We start from the raw sequence: 23,991 nt of genomic DNA, 5'->3' as shown, positions 1-23,991 counted from the left end.
CATGCAATTTTCCATAGAACATTTACATACGTCTACAGCCAGAATGGCTGAACGGAATTACACCAAACTTGGCAAAATGGTACATCAAAACTAAGAGGTCAGGAAGGATCTACTATGCCCCCTTATGGTCATTTGCCCCTTCGCTTTGGCCTCCTCTTGTCTCTCGATCCTACCGAGAGACAAGATGACGGCCGCTACGGACTGTTTGGAATGTTGACAGACGCCGGAGAACCAATCAGCTTCGCAAAGCTCCGTAACGCGAAAAGTACGCGAAGCGGAGCGCTGTTACAGATATATATCTTTTTTTGAACGTTAATTTCTCAAAATCCACTGGAGCACATATATTGAGACCTAGCAAAGGCACATCGGGCTACCAGTCCCTAATATTTTGCCAAGTTTCGTGCAAATCCATTCAGCCGTTCGATTATTGACATTTAGATACGTCTACAGCCTGAATGGCTGAACGGAATTACACCAAACTTGGCAAAATGGTACATCAAACCTAAGAGGTCAGGGAGGATCTACTATGCCCCCTTATGGTCATTTGCCCCTTCGCTTTGGCCTCCTCTTGTCTCTCGATCCTACCGAGAGACAAGATGGCGGCCGCTACGGACTGTTTGGAATGTTGACAGACGCCGGAGAACCAATCAGCTTCGCTTCACAAAGCTCCGTTGCGCGAAAAGTACGCGAACTGGAGCGCTGGCCGGTCCGCTGTTACAGATATATATCTTTTTTTAAACTTTAATTTCTCAAAATCCACTGGAGCACATATATTGAGACCTACAAAAGGCACATCGGGCTACCAGTCCCTACAATTTTGCCAAGTTTCGTGCAAATCCATTCAGCCGTTCGGGCTAAAAGTGAGGCCAACCGCCCTATGGAAAACTCAATGTTAAAAACACGTTTTGGGACCCCCCTTTTTTCTCGACCCCCCCTGGACGAACCCCCCCCCCCAATTTTCAGGGGCTGCTCAGAAACAAAATGTGCCATTTTCCTGAAAATTTCAGCCAATTCCGTCCACAAACGCCAAAGTTATTAGACATAGAATTTTCAAAAATCCCATAGAGAAAAAATCCTAACTATATATACCTACTGGCGACCGCCAGTAGGTAATATATATATATATGTATGTATATATATATATATATATATATATGTCATACAAAAGAGGCGGCACAACCAGGATACTTTTTTAAGTCTGTTTATTAGACTTCACCCCACCACGGTCAGGGTCAGGATCCGACCCCTGGGCAGAGCACACACTGCAGAGCGCTCTCGACTGGCTTGGGGATCCCTTTGGATGTCGATATATATATATATGTATATATATATATATATATATATATATATATATATATATATATATATATATATATTATATAGTGAAAACCTAGGCAAAAGGCTGCAAATCACTGTACAGGGCAGCATACTGTCAGCAACTGATAAGGAAGCTGACTGGTTATGATAGTTTAAATGCCTTAAATCTTGCTACAAATGTCTCCAATTTTCTAATGTTCTGAATAAGCTCCCTAATTTGAATTACTGTGGTGCCATTCCACTCAGCTGGAGTACATTGGATCTCAGACAAAGATGGAACTGACAGTTTCCCTGGCAACATGCCAACTCCATTTCAGGCCACATTCTCAATTCTAGAAGAATCCCCCCATTTCAAAACAGCATGAACAATGAGTATTTCATATTTAGTACCACACAAAGCTCATTTGTTCAATTATTTATCTTTAGGAATTCTGTTGTTAGTTCAAAATATACCACATACAGCTGAGGCAACATAGAAAATGTTCTAGTTTGAAGACAACTGGCCTAACACTTTCTGATCTAAAACTAAAGGCTAGTTTCTTACAGTAACAGCAAGAAAAAATGTCTTATAAATTTGGCAGTTCCCCAAGATTGATCTAGGCTAGAGACTTTCAATCAATAAAATGTTTTACTCTGGGCAACAAGAAACAGAGCTTTTCCCAGACTACGATAAATTATAAAATGTGATAAGTTCTCAAATAACCTCATAAGTAAATCCAACAAGTGCACGTTAGTTGTAGGATATCTGAAAAATAGATTATTTCTATCTCATTGCATTCTTTGTATGTATTGCATTGAGGGGAGAAGCATCATGACTCACTTGAACTTCACTGCTCATAAAGCAAGGTTGCCTTTCGGTAGCTATATATTGGACCATGTTTCCATAGGAAACACATTTATTTGCTTTTCTAACACCTTCGGGGGGCCCTTTGACGAATCACCACAAAACTTTCCAATAAAAGCCTCATGCATCTCAGCTCCTTCATGAAAAGACTCAGTCTGATTTGTTGTGCAGGGGGGGTTAAGATTTAATTTTTTTCTGAATGCAATTTTCTATATGGAAATTGACACAGGTACAGACTAAATGGCTGAACGTAATGACACCAAATTTGGGAGGAATACAGATCTTGAGCCAGACAGTTGGCTTTTTGTGTTTGGTGTAAATCTGTTCAGTAGTTTTTCAGTAATTAAGGTGTAAATTGGAGGTATGTTTAATGCTGTAGAGGATCTGCAGACCGGACTGATCTACAGAGAAGATCTGAGTGGTTGCCACACCATCCACAAACATTTTAGGATTCAGACACCAAGTACCCTGTCCTGTAAAAAGAACAAAGAAAACATATAGGGGGCAGTGTAGGAATACCCTTAAATATGCTAATTTTCTGAAACAACTGAACATATCTACACCAAGGGGCTCATTACGATGTTGGGCGGTAAGCCTCCATCCAACAGTTCGAATCTTTGCATAAGCTTTGGAGCCCTTACGACCGACTTGACCAATTATAATGATGGCGGTCGCAACATAAGCCATCTGGTCTATCTGACTCTGTTCCCACTTACTCTGGGAGTATTCCTGTGGATCGGAGCCACTCCGTAACCCCCTATGGACGGCGCTACCGCAGTTGGGATTACGATGTTGCTTCCCAACAACCTTTCTGCATTGGCCTGTCCGACACGGAAGGGGTGCCGGAAAGTGACTTTGGCGGCCTCTGGCCCCCGCGGCTTACTGTTGCGTGTAAAACTCTGCACTGTGTGGCACGCACTGCAACCGGGTGCAGGGCTTTCCACATACACCCCATTTCCCCATAGCTGGCTGTGTTATGGCCAGTTATAGGGCATAACACGAGCTGCCACAGGAAACAATGGGAATCCAAATTAACAGTGTTTGGTTTCATCATGTAAATTGATACTTTTATAGCGCACTACTCACCCGCAAGGGTCTCAAGGCGCTTGTACGAATACCGCTGTGAAACCCATCCTGGCTTTCCCTGTGAGGTGTCCACTCCTGGGCACCCCCAAGGTGGAGGCCAGGCATCCTTAGCGTTGGGGGGGCTGTTGTGGATATTAAGCAAGCTATTGCCCAGAGTTGCAGAGTGGGACTCCATGATTGGAATAGGCACCGAGGCGAGAATGATCAATTCCGTGGAATTTTGAGCCCAAGACCCGCCGAAGCGGGGAATTGAACCCTGGTCCCGGGCTAGACCTCTGCATCAGGGTCTGCCGCTCTAACCATTGAGCCACACTTCTCCACCGGCGGTCAGAAAAATGCCACTTTTCCCAAACTCTGTAATTGTTGTTGTTTATTTGAGAAACTCGTGCAGCAGCAGATGTTCCAGCACCATCAGCAAATGTTCCTTGCTGCATGTGTAGTCTCGCAATTTCTGCACATGCTAAATGGGGGCCATGGATCATTTTAAGAGGCTTCTGCATACTGGATGTACCGCAGGAATATTTCTTTTCACTTCCTCATGAAATCGTTTTTGGCACAAATTGTTTGTGACTTATAATGCATTTACTTTCTTCTCTTCTGCTGGTATAGCAAAAAACTACCAGACAATATATCTTTATTTTTTTTAGGCGGTTTTGCTCTTTCTCCAAAAGATTCTCCTCATTCTGCTCCAGATAATCTGCTGCAGATGCCATCATCAACAGAATAAAACTCAGAAAAAGAACACCAATCTAAATGCAGCCTCTTGTCTCCCTAAAGTAAACTTTGAGAATTCACACCACACCCAATACATAAAAAAATGGAAAAAATGAAAGCCTATGCCTGGCCCCAAGATGGCCGAGGCCGAGGACATCTCCACCTAATAGTCTGCAACATCCACTAAGCTCTCCGTGTCACCGCCCACTGATTCACTCACTTGGATGTAGGCTCCCACCTCCACCTCAGACCTGCCCAAAGAAACCCCAAAAAGGAGCCTGACCACGCTTTGGACTAGCACGGAGTGCATGCCTGACCTTAAGACGACTGACACTATCCCTCACCTGCAAAAGAGAGTAAGGCACTTAACTCTCTTTAGGTCCCCTATGCACTGGAAGGTGATACCTAGGACGCCAAAGCTGTCTTGCAGCCGGAAGGACGGGGCTCAGAACATCGGTTCCATGGAAGATAACGCTCGCGAGCCCTGGGTTCCCCTTATCGACCCCCACACCCGAGATGAGCAGACCTCCAGAGGGGATATCGAGAGGAGCTACCTGTTTTGCGGCGAGGGGTTTGCCCGAAGAGGGTGCCTTTTGGTTGCCTGACTCTGCAATTACGGTGCCCGTGACCCAGCAGTGCTGCTAATTCTCACTGCTCACCGTGTGGACTCCTGAGGCATGGTTGCATGTGGAGAGCCCTGGGAGTGGCAGCGCGACTTTAACCACATGCCCCTGTTTGCTGCTGAGGAGCCCATCATGGCGGCGGATCGCAGACACGGAATCGAGCCTCCATTCATCAGACTTTGGGTCTCCCCAAAGTCTGCACGGCCCGCAAACTGTGCCACAGCACCCGCCTCCCCCCGCGACGACAAATTGGCAAGAGTAAAACACTGAGGTGACCAGAGCGACCCCATCATGGCCGAAAATGATGACTTCTTCCCCCTTCGCTGAACTTTGACTTACTCTTCCCGTCCAGGACTGCGCCTACCCTTATGCGAACATCTGCAATTCTTTCTTTCCTCCCCGCTCTACTCCTCTCTACTTACCTGCTACTGACCTCTGCCCTCACCTTGTCCTGGCCCTAGTCCCCACCCTGCTTACCCGTGAATTTTCCCTTGGCATGTGAGATCTAGCTATTTTGCCTGATGCCCGATGGAGCAACCTGGTTTAGCTATAGGGGAGAAAGGTCGGGGATTCCATCCTTGGACGTCACCTACCCAGTCGGTCTTCAGCCAGACTTCCTTTCATCTCTCCTGTCATCTCTTCCCCCATCCTCCCTCTATGTCTCTCCTCCTCCTTCTCCATGCTCGTTTTATGTTTCCCTTGAGACATAGCTATTTGGCCAAAGCCCAGTTGAGCTACCTGTTAGCTATAGAGGAGATTGTTTTTTGGGACTCCCCCTCGACCTTCACCTACGCAGCTGGACTTTGGGCAGACCTTCCTTCGTCTTTCTGCTGTATCTCCCCTTACCCCCTTCCCCTCTATACTCCACTTATCTCGTTCTCTATGATCTTGTAATTGTTTTTCTAGAAACTGTGGTATTTTGAAACGGATGTAATCTTGTAATTCTGTTGAACCTCATGTAAAGCGCTCTGATACCTCTGGGTCTAGCCAGCGCTATATAAAACTCTTTAAATAAATAAATCAAAAAATGGGGTGGAACCTTCCTATATTTATGATAGAAAGCTTTTACACCGATCAAATTCATTTCTTTCTGTGTCACATGGAATGCACAACTCCTACGCGGCTCCGCTGCTCTGAATATACGACGTTATAAAATGCATGAAATTGGCATTGAAAATGTATATCAAATATAAATATACTATTTTCTTAAGTCTATCAGTAAATCTGTTTACCTAAAGTAACACTTAAACTGTCTATGTATGTTTTACTACATGCCGGAGTCACGTCCCCTACACAACTCCATAGGTATGTGCCACAAGACAATGTCACAGCTCACGAAAATTTATTAAAATGACCATTAAAACGTTATCCATCAGTTGATATGCTACTTTCCATTCCGTAATATCATATCTCATACCTTAAAAAAACATTGTAAGTCTCAATATATGGGTTTTACTATAGCGAAAACTATGCTGGAGCTATGTACCCAGTGTGACAGGTTGTGAAAGGTGCACCACTCATAATTTTGTAGCAAAAAAATAAAAATAATTATGGAGTTTACAGAAGTGGCCTAGTTCATATTGGAACAGGTTGGTAACCCTTAAACTGCTTTTCTACTACATATAAGCCGCTACTGACATACGGTATAGCTAGGCCATATGACCAAGGAACGACAATCTTACAACAAGCCTTCTTCCAAGTTTCACTCTGCTACTTGCACACTACCAGAGACATATCTGCTTTCATACATCCACTTACCTATCCATACTAGGACTCACTATGCATAAAAAGATAGAACCAGCATTACACCCAGTACGACAGTGAGAGAGGCCCTTAAATATCCATTTAACACCTACAGTATTTATGCACTCACTCACCAACACACAAACACCTTCAGAGACCCTTGAAGCCACTCACAGACCCACTAATCTCTCTATACAGGCACTCATACACCCATTGTCATAAGTTACAGGTAGTTAGTAAATAAACTTTGAAAACCATGGAAATTCACTAAACAAACAAAGGTCAAAAGGACGTTATAGTTTGGAAATAGACCTTAAAAAACCTTAGAAATCCACTGAAAAAAAACAAAGGTTACAGGGACATTATAGTTAGGCTTAGATTTCATTTGTATAAAACCATAGAAATTCAGCAGTTGTAGTTACCTGAGCTCACTATAACTATCACCATGCAATGCACTGCTTATGACCTCACATATTACATCACCCTTGAAATGTTCAGTGACATCACTGATAACATCACAATGACATCTCAAATGACAACACTGATTACACCTCAACTGACCTCACTGTTGACATAATTGATTATATCATCCACAGAACCACTCACACACCCACGTACAACCCATACAACATCTCATACACCTACTCCACTCTCAACCACTGACACCTATTCATAGACCAATACAAACACTATGATACCTAGTCCCTAATTCATAGAGCCACTCACACATCAACTCACCAATAAAGCCTACTAATGTAACCAGTAACCCACATATACAGCCACTCCTGCACCTACCCACTGACCACTACAGAGACTCACAAATCCATTCATTCAGACATGCAGCCACTTACACACCAATTCATACACCCATACAGCCACTCAAATACTACATAAGTCACCCATACACCTACTCACACAGCTCCTTCTTACCAATACAGTCACTCACACACCACTCACTTCCTCACTCATACATCTACTAACACATGTACTCACTCACCTATACAGTCACTGAGACAAACACATACTGTCCCATACAACCTCTCACACTCACTTACTTACCCATACACCCATTCACAAACCCATCCACTTACTCATATATACACCCACACATCCACTTGCTCACCCATGCAACCACTCACATACTCATTCATGTACCTACACAGCCAGCCACCCATGTACCTTCTAATTGATCCATAAAACACCTATGCACCTGCTCAATGACTCATACGGTCACTCATGCACCCTCTTATTCAGCATTTACAGCCACTGGCAAACTTGTACACGCACCCTTCCAAACACTCATTCACCTCTCATTCACCATCACAGCCACTTACATACCCACTCACTCAGCCATGCAGCTACTCACACAGTCACACACTTCATCATACACCCACTGGCACAGCCACTCCATACCCATAGAAAAACTCACATACCACTCAGTCATGTATACATTCTGTCACATATACATTTACTCTTCTGTACCATACTTACAATCTCACTCACTCGCCCGGACACACACTCCCATAGCCACTTACCTTAATATTAAGAAACACTCTCATTCATAAAAGATGTCATCAAAGATATCATCAGTGATGTCATTTGAGATGTCAACAGTGAGGTCATTAGAGATGTCATTAGTGATGTCACTGACCATGTTATGAGAGATGTAATTTCTGAGGTCATAAGCAGTGCATTGTTGGGGCATAAGTTATAGTTAGCTCTGGTAACTCTAACTGCTGAATTTCTATGGTTTTGTACAAGTGAAATATAACTATAATGTCCCTGTAACCTTTGTTTTTCAGTGAACATATATATGTATATAAATTAAATGTAGATATCACATGAGTATGCATGAGGTGACCCCCATAAGTCGATATTATAGTGTTCTAAAAAAACTACCAAAAATAAATATTATATATGGGTGAGTGTGTTTGTTCATGTTATCAAAATGTAGTTTTATTCGTCACATGTAGCAGGACAAGGAGAGGCCTTGATGATGCTTCCAGGGTGGTTCCTGCTGAACAATTCAGGAAAGTTTGAAATGAATTATTCTGTTAGCCTCATCAAAGTATCAGTTTATTTTTCTGCTTTGATTACAAAAGGTAATATATAACCTCATTACACAAGCCATTTTTCTTAGGCACAGGAAGGTTAAGTGATTTGCCCAAATCACAGGGTGTTGTGCCAACCTGGTCCCCCAGTTGCAAAGGAAGCAGCTCAGACCATTAAATCACATCTCATCCTACATTTCCTCAAATCGTGAATTCTTACACAAATACAATACTCAATTAAGAATCGCAAAAAGTACACACAGGCATATATCACAACTTTATCTAAATGTTTCTATGCTTTACTTCTTCCTTTGTAGATGGCCACTGCATGCACATGTTCTTCTTAGTCATTTGATATTCCTTCAATAATGTTTCTCTGTATTTCAGACACATCCTGCTCCTGGACTCAGTTTGCTTGCTCCAAACATAAATGCATTTCCAAACAGTGGCTGTGCGATGGGCACGATGATTGTGGGGATGGATCTGATGAGAGTGACACTCTTTGTGGTAAGCAACTGAATCTTTCCAAATGCAAGCTAAGCAAAGTGTTCTTATCTAGTGAATTACGCCCGCACAGCGATGCTGGATCAGTTACATTATTATAGAAAGGTAAACTTTTTATCTGCTTGAATGAATAAATACTCATGTCATGCATTTATGGGACAGATGAGCAAAAATATGGATTTCGATTACATGGCAGTGACAATTGCATCTAACATGACTTTGAGCCCCTTCTGAAGAATAAAAGTGTAGTGTTTCTCTGATACACCCAGGTACTCCACATATTGGCTTGTCCTTTTTAATCAGTTTTCAGGCTCTCACGTTGGAACACTATCATGGTCATGGTCGGCCAATTTCACATCTGGTTGCTTCCTTGTGAGGTTGAATGTTACTTTCCTGGCCCATTGGGAAACACTACAAAACAAATAGTTCCTAACAAACCTGGAAATGTCTTTGCTGCTTTCTTTCTCATTTCCACCCATTACGCGGTCTGATCCCTTAATATTATATCTATGATTTCCAATTGGCTCAAAAGATGGAAGGGCCTAATGCTTTTCGGAATCCTCAGTTCCTTATTTTGCATTCCTGTTGAAAAAACATTTCTGTTTCTTTGTGTTGCCAAGGAGCTCTTTTGTCTTATCTGAAGAAATAAACTCAAAGGATAATCAAGAGTAGATACTTCAATTTTGTGAGATGAAAGAATGAGCCGAAGTTTGACTTATTAGTGAACATAAATTTACAGCTAAATAACTAACCCTGGGCGAAGCACTACGCTACACTCGCGTAGTTTGCGAAGTTTGCGCATCTTCACACTATGCGAGCTGCACGTAGCACAGTGCGAACACGCGTAGCGCAGTGTAGCGTAGTGCAGCGGTAATTTTTTGCATGTTCGCGGTCCTCAACGTCATGTTCCCGACCGATAACAAGCAAAATGACATCCCGGAGAGACTCTCAACGCGGGGAGGTCAGGTTTCTCATTGCGAGTGGTCGTGCATGCTCGCGTCCGCTCACGATGAGAAACTACCAGTTGACGTTGAGAAAGCTGCTGCTCGAGTAAAAATCTACCCGAGCAGCAGAAAACTACAGCTCGCACTGTGCAAGATGCCGTTTTCAATGATTGCACAGTGCCGGATGCTTGTTCGCACTGTGCAATCATTGAAAATGCATCTTGCACAGTGCAAACATGCTACTACGCAGCTCGCGTAGTGCTACGTGAAGTTCGCGTAGTGCGAAGTGCACTTCGCGTAGCTTTGCTTAGCGCTACTTCTCGAACTACGCCCACCCTTATAAATAACAAAGAAAAATATTCCGCAGTAATGTTAGGGAATGTCAGTCAGGTATAGCTTGGTTCCAGTGGCACAGTGTTCTCGGGGCCCGTCCCGGGAAGGATAGGTATGTGGCCTGAGTAATTACCAGTCTATCAATCAGTCAATCAGTCAGGATTTATAAAGTGTGGCTAATCACACAAGAGGCTATCCATGCACTTGCAGGTCCTGGAGGCTTATTTAACCAAAGAAAAACCAAAGGTGGTGATGGACGGAGCGTTGACAATACAAACACTCACCCCCAGTAAACTGATCCATCACCACCTTTGATTTTTCTTTGTTCGCCCTAAGTTGGTAGGGTATGCTCAGACGTGAGTCCCTTGCTCACTTTGCCACTGGAGTCAAGCAAGCCCGGCTGAAGACGGCTGGAATGCCAGAAACCGGTCCTGGGAAGCTTGATTCCGGTCCAGGGAAGACATGGCTTGGCAGTTCGGGCTGGACTGTTCCCATGAGGCACAGGGTCAGACTGATTTGCATATGGCCATGTCTGAACTGGGGTGGCGGAGTGAGCTAAAGAACGGTGATGGATTAAACCCAGATCAGTTGACTGGGGTGAGTGTTTGTATTGTCAACTCTCCGTCCATCACCACCTTTGGTTTTTCTTTGTTCGCCCTAAGTTGGCAGGGTATGCTCAGACGTGAGTCCCTTGCTCACTTTGCCACTGGAGTCAAGCAAGCCCGGCTGAAGACGGCTGGAATGCCAGAAACCGGTCCTGGGAAGCTTGATTCCGTTCCAGGGAAGACATGGCTTGGCAGTTCGGGCTGGACTGTTCCCATGAGGAACAGGGTCAGACTGATTTGGATATGGCCATGTCTGAACTGGGGCGGCGGAGTGAGCTAAAAAACGGTGATGGATTAAACCCAGATCAGTTGACTGGGGGTGAGTGTTTGTATTGTCAACTCTCCGTCCATCACCACCTTTGGTTTTTCTTTGTTCGCCCTAAGTTGGCAGGGTATGCTCAGACGTGAGTCCCTTGCTCACTTTGCCACTGGAGTCAAGCAAGCCCGGCTGAAGACAGCTGTAATGCCAGAAACCGGTCCTGGGAAGCTTGATTCCGGTCCAGGGAAGACATGGCTTGGCAGTTCGGGCTGGACTGTTTCCATGAGGCACAGGGTCAGACTCATTTGCATATGGCCATGTCTGAACTGGTGTGGCGGAGTGAGCTAAAGAACGGTGATGGATTAAACCCAGATCAGTTGACTGGGGGTGAGTGTTTGTATTGTCAACTCTCCGTCCATCACCACCTTTGGTTATTCTTTGTTCGCCCAAAGTTGGCAGGGTATGCTCAGACGTGAGTCCCTTGCTCACTTTGCCATTGGAGTCAAGCAAGCCCGGCTGAAGACGGCTGTAATGCCAGAAACCGGTCCTGGGAAGCTTGATTCCGGTCCAGGGAAGACCTGGCTTGGCAGTTCGGGCCGGACTGTTCCCATGAGGCACAGGGTCAGACTGATTTGCATATGGCCATGTCTGAACTGGGGTGGCGGAGTGAGCTAAAGAACGGTGATGGATTAAACCCAAATCAGTTGACTGGGGGTGAGTGTTTGTATTGTCAACTCTCCGTCCATCACCACCTTTGGTTTGGCTTATTCAACCAGCCAGGTCTTGACAAACATTTGTAATTCTGGAAGTGAAGTGATGTTCCAGAGGTGCTTGGGAAGGCTGCTCTATCTCTTTGCTGTGATGTGGGAGAAGGATCATCCTCCACTTCTGCTTCGGTAGATGAGTGAGTATAGGCAAGTGAAAGGTAGATGGGTCCTTCATTGTGTACAGTCTTGTGTGTGTGTAGGTCAGCAGCTTGAAGTAGCATCTTTTCTGTATGGGGAGCCAGTGGAGTTGCCTGAGGGGGCAGATTGGTGCATTGCTCTCTAATCCACTCCAAGAAATAAAGAAAACAAGTGAAATGCAGCTAGAGTCCAGAGCAAGCTACCCTGGTTCCAGGATATCAGACTCCCAACCCATATGTATATTTGTTGCTTGACCAAATGGTGTTATAGGCCCCACCCCAAAGGATGTGCTTCCCAGTGTATCTGAAATGCAAGTATTGTGTAAAATCTCATCAATAATTTCACTGCCAATGTTGCAGTGATAATATCAATGATGTCCTAGAAGATGCCATGAGTTATGTAATATGTGTGGTAATTATCAGTGCATGGCAAGGATGCAAGTTACAGTTACCTTATGACATGAGTTATAGCTTCTTGAGATAACTATAATGGCTGAATTTTTATAGTTTTGTGTGTGTCAAATCTGAACCTAAGTATGACGTCCCTATAACCTTTGATTTTTTTTGGGTGAATTTCTAAGGTTTTACTGATTCTATTTCCTACCCACTATGTCCCTGTAAACGTGAGTTGTTTCAGTGAATTTCTACATTTATTAATGCTTTTTCCTTACTATAACGTCCCTGTAACTTTGTCTTTTTCAGTGGATGTCTACGGTTTTTGAATGCTATTTCCTAACTATAATGTTCCTGTAAATGTGCTGTGAGTGCGTGTGTCAGTGGTTGTGTGGGTCTGTGAGGCAGTGACTGTGTGGGTCAGTGAGTGGGTATGTGAGTGACCATATCAGTTTGCATGTAGTTGTGTGAGTACCTCTGTGTGTCTGTGAGTGGGTGTGTTAGCAGTCTCTAGGTCTCTGAGTGGATAAGTGAGTGGTTGTATGGGTATGTGAGTGGTGTTCTGTGTCTTTGAGTGGGTATGTGAGTGGTTGTATGGGTGTATGAGTGGTTTGTGGTTGTGTAAGTGGGTGTTTGAGTGAGTGTATGAATGGTTCTGTGAGTGGGTATATTTTTTAGTTGGGATCTGGATCTGTCACCGATTTACATAGAGGGGTCTGTTAGGGACATCCCAGGGGCCCTATCCGCCTTCTGGGGTCAGGATACCTTTATCCTGAGTCGTTATATCAAATTTTTATTTTATACCCCCGAGAACAGTGTATTCGATTGACAAAATGTCAGCCGCATCTTTTCTTTCACGTTGCGGTCAGCGAAACATGACCATGCCATTGTCAGTGGATCCACAGATATATATATATATATATATATATATACCAAAAAAAGCCCGAATGCTTTGAAAGGCCACACAAGGACGTCCCCACCATCCGGTTTACTGCCTCGCTGTTGCTCGCCTTTCAGTTGCCATCAATTCTGTGCCATGCCGACGCGTTTCGAGGCTACACCGCATCTTCTTCATGGGCAATTACCAAGCATGCAGTGATGATTCACCTCTGTGTGCCCTTTCAAAGCATTCGGGCATTTCAGAGAAGGTATAGTTAGAAATTAGCATTTAAAAAACCATAGCAGGAGGAGGAGCTTAGCGCGCACCCAAGATGGTCGCGTGAGCTCAGAGCTCCCGGACCCTCGCCACCTCCACCGGTTATCCTGCACCTTATCCTGATTTGGACGACGGGCTTTTGTGGTCGTGACCCTGCTGATCATTTCCTCGTTTCCGCATTTCGTCTAGGCTCCCGGGAGCCGGAAATACGGACTTTTGACCATTTTTGGCCTGCTCCATGGTGCTGCCCCGGGCTTGATTTCCCTGCCAGCCGGGTGGTAATTGAATAACAACGGCACTTGTGACTCTCCCCTGCCCGGTCTCCAACTTTCGGTTTTGGTTCCTGTGCCTCCACCTCATGGACTCTGCCTTGGTCGCCTAGGTGATTTGCTCCTCTCACATGGCCCGCAGGTGCTTGGCGATCCTGGTTTTCACTGCTCCTTGACTGGTGGCTGGCCTTTACCGATTCTCCGGCTTGCTGAGGGCGCTTCGAGTGTAGCCATTTTCACTAGGTCTCAGAGTTCCCTTCGGGGGGCACGACCCAAAATGGCCACCAAGCCCGAGGGAGAAAGACGCAAGACCAGATCGGCAGCTCGAGGAGGCTCTGTGCAGTCCAACGTCATGGATCGATACACCCTCACTAAGGGCTCTCCAGGTGGACCGATCAAACCCCCTGCCAACCTTGGGGACGACTCCCTGTTGGATGGAGATCTGTCGTTGAAAGACGTCATGGGCGCCATTAATGGGATGAAGACCACGCTAGGACAGCAATACGAGGCCCTGACCCATAAGTTGGACACAGTTGCCATAGATGTCACCCTGATCAGGGCGGACCTTGCGAAGACTAACGAGAAGGTCAAATCCCTAGATCTGAAGACATCTAGCCTTATTACCGACGTCTCCGAATTACAGACTGAAGTTGGTAACCTGAGGTCCGCCCGTGACTACCTCTCTCGACGCCTGGATGATTTTGAAGGCCGCGCTCGACGGAACAATGTCCGACTGGTCGGGGTCCGGGAGACGACGGAATCGTCATCGGTGGATCTACTAGTGGAGGACCTTGTCCTGAATCATTTAGCGCCCAAAGGCCTTAGCAAGTTTTTTGCAGTAGAACGGGCCCACCGTATCCCGGGTGGCCCGCCTAAGCTTGGAGCTTCCCCGCGCCCCATCATTGCTCAGATCTTTAACTTTCGTGACAGAGACGTGATCCTACAGGCTTCCCGCACGTTGGGCCCTACGGCTTATGAGAATGCTGCGGTTAACTTCTACCCGGACTTCACCCAGCAGGTTCAGAAGCAGCGCCTTGGATTTCAGGGGGTGAAGAGGAGACTGCGGGACAGAGACATGAAATATGCCATGCTTTTCCCGGCTCGACTGCGTGTGGTCTACAATGATCGAACATTTTTCTTTGATCATCCTGGAGCAGCCAGCGACTGGCTGGACTCACTGCCCCCTCGAGAACAATTTGACCGTCCTGATCACTCCGGTGGTGCGGGGGGCGGCCCGGTGGAGCAGGAATGAGGAGCATAATCGGCTCCCGGACCAACATGTTGACTTTCGGCAGTGGTTTGATGCAACGCAAATATTGTCTGCTACTGTGTTGTCAGAACGGGGTGTGGGTGGGGGTCGGGTGAATCTTCCTCCTCAGGGGTTCTTTTCGTAGATTAGTTGTATATCAGGGCGACAGGCACACTGCAAGTTGGGGTGGCTTTTGAGTCTTACGCAGGGGTGCGGGGTGGGGGGTATGTTGATGTTTTGGGGGGTTGAGGGGTTTCGGTTTTTGTTTCTTTGTTTTCTTCAAGGCACTGTACTGATGATCTTCTGCATTTACGTGTTGCGTTGGGGGTGGGGGGACCTTGGGGCGGCCTGTGGGATGGGGGATAGGGGACTACGTATACTGTGTTGGAACGTCAATGGGTTGGGTGATAGAATTAAGAGGGGGGTGGTCTTGCAGTTGCTACGACGCTTGTCTCCAGATGTGGTTTTGCTTTAGGAGACGCATCTGCTCGGCAACACGTGCCATGCACTGAATAGGCGTGGCTATAGTCTCATTGCACACTCAGGTTTCACTTCTGGCTCCAGGGGGGTGGGTATTATGGTTCGGACCTCCCTCCCTCTCGCTGTAGACGATATTATACTTGATGATAGAGGGCGGTACGCCGCCATTGTTGGGCGCTGGGAGGGGAAGGTGATCACTTTGTTTTCGGTCTATATACCGCCGGGCCTCCAAACTACGACCTATGCCGATCTGGGAAGAGTGGTTCTGGGTGTCCCCGAAGGTTTGCTGGTGGTAGGGGGGGATTTCAATTCGGTAGTGTCTGGGATATTTGACCGTTACCCTCCCCGTGTTATCGCACAATCTCAATCCTGGCTGGGGGACTTCCTGGAGGCGCTGGGGCTGGCTGATTGCTGGCGTTTACATCATCCTGGGCAACGCCAGTATACCTTCCACTCTGGGGCCCACGGTAGCCTTTCGAGACTTGATTATGTACTGATACCCTCCTCTCAGGCTTCCCTAATAGGGGAGGTTAAACATCTAGCCAGGGGTATCTCGGATCATTCCCCGCTGTGGTTGGTTGTGAACGCGCACCTGGGTTCGGAGGGTCGTCTCGCCCTGATTAACCCGTGGTACCTCCGCGATCCTAAGACCAGGAAGGAACTCCTTGCAGGGATCAATCACTACTTTGCTGACAACGTTGGTTCAGTGACCTCTTCTGTTTCTCTATGGGAAGCGTACAAAACTGTAATTCGAGGCCAGGCCCTCTCATCGATTGGCCATGTTAAGAGATGTAGGCGGGAGGAGGTTGTCCGTCTTGAGTCTGAAATTTCCGCCCTTGAAGGGGAGTTGGATTCTGGGGTCTCCCCTGAGAAGCTGCACCTTCTAGACCTGAAACAGCTTGAATATAGAGCGCTGGTGACTGATGCTGTGAAAGAGATGGGTCGTGAACGGCAGGGGCGGCTGTATGATGTGGGTGATAAGGCTGGGAAATTGTTGGCTTGGTTGGATAGGAGAGAATGTGCGAGTCGGGTAGTTCCTGTTGTGGTGGATGAAAATGGTGTGAATATCACTGACCCAGCTGGAATCGTGACACGCTTTGCTGACTATTTTCGGGTGGTGTACTCCCCGGTGTCCGACCGACCAGAACGGGACTCCCACTTGCTTCTACGTCATATCTCGCTCCCATGCCTGTCTGATCCAGAGAGGGATCTGTTGGAGGCTCCGCCTACTGTGGATGAAATTGCGACCGCTATCCGCTCGATTCGCTCGGGGGGGGCCTCGGGCCCGAATGGACTCCCCATTGAGCTTTATAAGCTCTGTCCGGATGTATTGGCGCCGTATCTCCGATCGATGTTCTTGGAGTCACTGGAGGAGGGGTTTCTTCCTCCTGACCAGAGACTGGCCTCCATAGTAGTTATCCATAAGGAGGGTAAGCCGCGTGACCGTTGTGAATCCTTTAGACCTATTTCCCTGATCAATGCTGAACCTAAGATCCTGGCCAAAGTCCTTGCTAATCGTCTGGTGTCTGTTATAGGCGATCTGGTTCACCCGGACCAGTCCGGATTTATACCTCACCGAAACACGGCACTTAATCTTCGGCGACTGCATGGAGTCCTCGCAAGAGCGGGGACTCTGCGGGAGCCGGCCACGATCGAGTGGCCTTATCTCTGGGCGGTCCTTAGTAAATTCGGTTTTGGACCCGCCTTTATTCGCTGGGTGCAGTTGCTCTATGCTGACCCCTTAGCCAGGGTGATGGTGAATGGGCGGGCCTCGACCCCCTTTGCTCTTGGTAGGGGGACACGCCAAGGTTGTCCTCTGTCCCCGCTCTTGTTTGCCCTAGCTCTGGAACCACTGGCGGCTTGGTTGAGATGGGAACCGTCCTTGAAGGGAATTAGATGGTCCCCGGACTTTGAGGATCGAATATCTCTGTACGCAGACGATATACTTTTGTACCTTACATCACCTCGTAAGTCGTTAATCGTCCTATTTGACGTTTTGACTTCCTTTCATAAAAATTCCGGTCTAGTTATCAACTGGTCAAAATCCTGTATTTATGTTCTTTCCGGTGACGCTCCACTTCTGCCACGTGGCTGTCCCATATCGGTGGTACTGGAGGGTTTTAGGTATCTGGGGATCTTTATTACCTTGGACCCCGCACTTCGATATAAACGCAATCTGCTGCCCCCCCTCCAGCGCCTCCGTGCGGATGTTGGCACGTGGAGTAGGCTTCCTCTCTCCCCTCTGGGACGAGCAGCGTTGTTTAAGATGATGTCGCTCCCCTGATTTCTCTATGCGCTTCAGAATACGCTCGATGTGGTACCGGCTGGATATTTTCGGGAGATTGAAGGCCTCCAGAGGCAGTTGCTATGGGGGGGCTGGTCTCGCATTGCCCTTTCGAAGCTTACACTCCCGTGGTACGATGGCGGCATCGCTCTCCCTGACCTCCGTCGCTACTATTGGGCCTCTCAGCTGGGGGCCATCAACCATGGCACCTACACTCCTTCGCCAAACCCGGCCTTTGCGATGGATAAATGGTTGTTGCCCGGTGGTGACTACAACAGAGCTCTGTATGCGAAGTCGACCGTCGGGTCACTTACGGGGCCCACTAAAACAGTCCTGCAGGTGTGGCATCGGGCCACGGCTGCTACAGGCTGGGCTGATAAGTTGACCCGTGCCACGCCGCTGTATGCCTCGGATAAACTTGGCTCCCTCTGGCGGTCGAAGGGGTTCGATCGGTGGGACATGATTGGGATCAGCAAGGTTGATGATGTATGGATCAAGGGTAGGATCAAATCGTTTGAGGAAATGAAAGTTGACTATGGACTGAATGATAGGGAATCCTTTAGATATGTACAGGTCCGACACGCGGTCCTGTCTGTTTTCCCCCTGGGTTCGGATGTTCCGGAAGCGTCCCCGCTTGAGGATCGGATACTGGATGGGCATGTCCCTGATAGCACGATCTCCCTCATTTATAAAAAGTTAATCAATACCAGGATTGATCTATTGGATAGCCTTCGGGCGTTGTGGACTAGTGATGGTCTGGAGCTGGATGATGAGGACTGGCAGGCTGCACTCTCTTCTCCTAAAGAGGTAGCTATTCCGGCACGCCTTCGATTTGTCCAGCTCAAAATTCTTCATAGGGTGTATGTGACTGGTCCGCGTCTGGTGCGCATGGGCTTCTCGGCGGATGGATTATGCAGACGTGGTTGCGGTACGGTGGCCACGTTCCTACATATCATTTGGGAATGCCCTGCTGTACTGCGCTATTGGAATTGCGTGCATGAGGTAATGAGTGAGGTTACGGGTGTGCGGTTGAAGCCTGAAGCGGGGAGATGCTTGTTGAATGTTTGGGAACCGAATGATTGTACCCAAGCGCAGCTTCGATGGGTGACACTGGGTAACATGATAGCCAAGCGTGACATTGCCCAGCTTTGGGGCGCTCAGAGGCCTCCTACGATTCTGGCATGGCAACAGAACATGGACTGGTCCATGTTTCGTGAAAAGACTGTGTATGTCTCCCGGGGCAGACCTGGCAAGTGGGGGAAAGTTTGGACTCAATGGAACGCGTACCGTGGAGATATATGTACCCCCCCCTTTCGGAATTTGATCCTGACCTGTCTTCCTCCCAACCTTATGTTTCCTCCGCAGAAGTATAGATATATTGATTGTTTCTGTTCTCCTTCTCTTCCCCCCATCCCACAGTATATTTTGAATGCGATAATGTTAGCTTTACGTATGTACCCCCCCCACAAACCACATGATGACACGCTTGTACTGGACTGCCTTGTTTTCTTTTGTTTCTCTATTTTCTTGTTCTTTAAATTCAATAAAAAGTTAAAAAAAAAAAAAACCATAGCAATTCACTGAAAAAAAACATCGGTTTCAGGGACTTTATAGTTAGTTGGACATTTCACTTGCACAAAACTAGTTAGTTGAGCTAACTATAACTCACGTCCCCACAATGCACTGCTGATGATGTCACATATTACATCATTCATGACATGGTCAGTGACATCACTGATAACATCACTGTTGACATCTCAAATGACATCACTGATAACATCACTGATTACATCATCCAGTGACTGTGTGTTTCTGTAAAGTTTAAATATGTTTATATATATATATATATATATATATATATATATAAATATAGGTCAAGGTGTATTGGAGAATGAGTGGGTGTATGACTGTCTGAATGGATGATTTAGTAGGTGTAATATTGGCTGTATAAGTGAGTGATCCAACATTTCTTACTGAATGCATGGGTTAGTGAATAAACTGTGTGACTATCTGTATCAGTCTATCTGTTGGTATATAATCGGGTGCATGGGTTGGTGAGTAGCTACATGAGTGTCTATATGGTTATTGATTGCTTGTCTGAGTATTTGTATGGGTGCCTGAGTGTCTGTGTGGGTGGGTGGGGTATGGGTGAGTCACTGAATGGATTTGTGAGTGGGTGATTCACTGGATGTATGGGTTCAAAGTACGCCTGTGAGGGGCTGTATGGGTGGGTGAGTGTGTGTATGGATGTGTTGGTGAGTGAATGGATGTCTCAGTGGTACATGTGTGAATAACTACATATGTGAAGGACACAAGAGAGGTGCAGAAACAAGCAAGAGTAGTGCAGAAGGAGGCAAGAGAATTTCTGAAAGAAGCAGCAGAGGTTTAGAAAGAAGCAAGAGAAGAACAAAAAGAGGCAAGAGATGTGCAGAAAGAAGCAAGAGCAATGCAGAAAGAACCAACAGAGGTGCTGAAAGAGGCAACAGAGGTGCAGAAGGAGGCGCGAGGGGTGCAGAAAAAAAGGAAGAGGAGTGCAGAAAGAAGCAACAGAGGTGCTGAAAGAGGCACGAAGGGTGCAGAAAGAGGCAAGAGAAGTGCAGAATGAAGCAACAGAGGTACAGAAAGAGGCAAGAGTGGTGCAGAAAGAGGGAAGAGAGGTGTAGAAAGAGGCAAGAGAGTTGCATCAAGCGAGACGAGTGGTACATAAAGAAGCAGGAGGGGTACAGAAAGAACCAACAGAGGTGCAAAAAGATGCAAGAGGAGTGCAGCAAGAGGTAGGAGAGGCGCACAAAGATGCATGAGAGGTATAGAAAGAGGCAGGAAGGGTTCAGAATGAAGGAATAGAAGTGCAGACAGAGGCTAGAGAATTACTGATAGAAGCAATAGAGGTGTAGAAAAAAGCAACAAAAGTGCAGAAAGAGGCAGGTAAGGTGCAGAAAAAAGCAAGAGCAGTGCAGAAAGAACCAACAGAGGTTCAAAAAGAGGCAAGAGGTGTTCAGAAAAAGGTAGGAGGTGCTCACAAAAAAGGCAAGAGTGGTAGATCAAGAGGCAGGAGGGATGCAGAGAGAAGGAAGAGAAGTGCAGAAATATAATAATAATAATGATCCACATTTGTAAAGCGCACAATCACCCGTAAGGGTCTCTAGGCGCTGGGGGCCGTCGGGAAGATTAAGCAAGCTATTGCCCAGAGTCACATGGTGCTGGGCTAACCGGCCGCCGGAGCCGGGGATCGAACCCTGATTCCCAGATTCCAGCGTCAGTCGCCCTGGCCGCGGCGCCACACCTCTCCTAGAAAGAAGTAACAGAGGTGCTGAAAGAGGCATGAAAGGTGCAGAAAGAGGCAAGAGAGTTACACGAAGAGGGGTGCAGAAAGAGGCAACAGGGATGCAGAAAGAAGCAAGTGAGGTACAGAAAGAGGCATGAGAAGTGCAGATAGAGGCAAGAGAGGTACAGAAACAGGCACAATAAATGCAGAAAGAGTCAAGAGAATTGCTGAAAGAAGCAATAGAGGTGTAGAAAGAAGCAAGAGAAGTGCAGAAAGAAGCAAGTGAGATTCAGAAACAGACAAGAAAGGTACAGGAAGAGGAAAAACGAATGCAGAAAGAGGCAACAGGAGGGCAGTAAAAAAGCAAGACATGTGTTGAAAGAAGCGTGGGAAGTGCAGAATGAAGCAACAGGGGTGCAGAATGATTCAAGAGTAGTGCAGAAAGAAGCAACAGAGGTGCAAAAGGAGGCAAGAGGACTGCAGATAAAGGCAAGAGAGTTGCGGAAACATGCAAAAGAGGTACAGAAAGATGGAACAGAAGTGCAGACAGAGGCAAGAGAGGTACAAAACAGGTAAAAGAGGTGCAGAAAGAGGCAAGACGGGTGCAGAAATTTGCAAGAGAGGTGCAGAAAGAAGCAAGAGCAGTGCAAAAGAACCAACAGAGGTGCGAAAAGAGGCAAGTGAGGTGCAAAAGGACGCAAGAGAACTGCCTAAAGATGCCAGAGTGTTGCAGAAAGGAAAAAGGGGTGCAGAAAGAGGAAACAGGTGGGCAGACTGAGGAAACAGAGGTGTAGAAAGAGGCAATAGGGGTACAGAAAGAAACAAGTGAGGTGCAGAAAGAAGCAAGATAAGAACAGAAAGAAGCAACAGAATTGCAGAAAGAGGGACGAGGAGTGGAGCGAGAGGCCAGAGGGGTACAGAAAGAAGCAAGTCAAGGGCAGAAAGAAACATAAAGAAGTGCCGAAAGAAGGAACAGATGTGCAGAAAGATGCAAAAAAGGTGTAGAAAGACATAAGAGGGGCATAGAAAAAGGCAAGAGAGGTACAGAAAGAGGGAAGAAGGGTGCAGAAAGAGGCAAGAGGGTACAGAAAGAAGCAAATGACGTGCAGAAAGAGGCAACAGACATGCAGAAAGAGGCAAGAGAGATGCCGGACATAGAAGAGATTTGCAGAAAGAGGCAAGAGAAGTGCAGAAAAAATGAAATGTGCAGAAAGAAGCAACTGAAATGCAGATAGAGGAAAGAGGCAAGAGTGGGGCAGAAGGAAGCAAGAGTGGCTTGTACATTAGTACCAATTTAACACTTACATTTAGCAATAATTAACAGGTGACCATTCTAGGTTTGCAAAGGGCCTTCCAACACGCTGTAACACTTGTTGCTGCATTTGTGGTAACGTTTAAGCCGTTTGAGCTAGAAACAACGCTTTTTTGTTCAAATATATGGATTAGGGAGCAGATGATGAATTATGTGGCTAATGACAGAAATGTATATCTGTGCGAAAGTCAGTGCAGCCAAACAGTTGCATACGTCCAGTGGCTCTGCTCATACCTCTGACTAGGTCCAGAAGTGCTTGTCAGTGATTCCTTCTTCTTTGTCTCATTGAGTTTATAGTTGAGCTTCTATGGAAACGAGGAAGACTAAACCTGACATTACCACTCCACAACACAGACAACCATACCACATAATTACTCTCCATAACACATAATCCACTCTACATAACCCCTATAAAATAAATACCACATATTTTCTATCCACATATTTCACTGCACAACTTACCACATAATTACACTACTCACAACGTACATCCACTCCACTCCGAAAAACATTAAAAACGTTTACATTTATATTGCCAATAGCTCAAACTCTCGCAAATGTGAAACCTATAACATTGCAAACACTTCTTTAACTACTAGTCGCGTTTGCAGAGTGGTGGAGAAAGAGTGGTGGGTCTCCGACTAGCGCTAAGGAATTCCGCGGCATAGGACTTACAGGAGGTACCATGAGTGCTTCTTGGCCCCCAAAGTCCCTCAGGAGTAAAATGGACTTCTTCCCCCATCCCGTAGTCTGCCAGGAGGTGCGTTTTGCAGAGTGGTGGAGAAAGGGGGGCAAGGCCTCCGAAGACGTTTTAGCAATCCCACTGTGTGGGACTTACTAGAGGTAACAAGAGGGGTAGCTGGTCCCCAAGGATATCCTTGGGGGCCAACTACTCCTTATTACGTCCAGTAAGTCCCACACAGCAGGATTGCTAAGTTGTCATAGCAGGCCACGCCCCCTTTCCCCACCACTCTGCAAACACACTTCCTGGCCCGCACTTGGATGGGGATTGAAGTCCCCTTCGCTGCTGGGGCTCATTCAGGGGCCAACCAGCCTACCTCTTACCTCCACTAAGCCCCACACAGTGGAGAAGCGTGGCTCAGTGGTTAGAGGCGGAAGACCCGGAAGCTGAGATCAGCCGTGGACCAGGGTTCGATTCCCCGCCTCGGTGGGTCTCGGGCTCAAAAATTCCACGGACTCGACAATTCTCGCTCCGGTGCCTACTCGACTCACGGGGTCACACTCTGCGACTCTGGGCAATAGCTTGCTTAATCTCCACTACGGCCCCTTGCGGCGGGATGCCTGGCTTTCACCTTGTGAATACCCTGCCGGGGTATCTCACAGGGGAATACCAGGACGGGTTCCCTAAGCAAGCGCCTTGAGACCCCTGGGTGATTCGTGCGCTATATAAATCGAAATACATTTACATTTACATTTACATATTGCTGAGGGGTGGACAAAGGCCACCCACCTTCCCCCACCACTCTGCAAATGCGCCTCCTGGTGAATTCTAAGTTGGGGTATTAAGTCCCCTTCATTCCTGTGGGTCCCTGGGGGCCAACTAGCCCACTGGGAACCTCTAGTAAGCACCACACACCTGGATTGCTGAGCGTGGTTGGAGGCCAAGCGCTCAATTTACACCACTCTGCAAAAGCA

The 23,991-nt window shown here is 46.8% G+C and overlaps 1 protein-coding gene across 1 annotated transcript in view; it reads left to right on the top strand.

Moving 5' to 3' along the window:
- The window catches only part of LRP1B (LDL receptor related protein 1B), a 3,812,342-nt gene that overhangs the window by 2,964,127 nt on the left and 824,224 nt on the right, over window positions 1-23,991 (top strand). The window contains exon 51 of the mRNA XM_078683424.1: window positions 8,766-8,885. Coding sequence (XP_078539550.1) covers window positions 8,766-8,885 — 120 coding nt within the window. The remainder of the gene's footprint in view (window positions 1-8,765; window positions 8,886-23,991) is intronic.

The sequence above is a fragment of the Lissotriton helveticus genome, chromosome 3_1, assembly GCF_964261635.1.
Source record: "Lissotriton helveticus chromosome 3_1, aLisHel1.1, whole genome shotgun sequence".
Lineage (NCBI taxonomy): Eukaryota > Metazoa > Chordata > Amphibia > Caudata > Salamandridae > Lissotriton > Lissotriton helveticus.
Note: the sequence above shows the minus strand (reverse complement) of the source record. Positions and strands in the feature narration are given on the sequence as shown.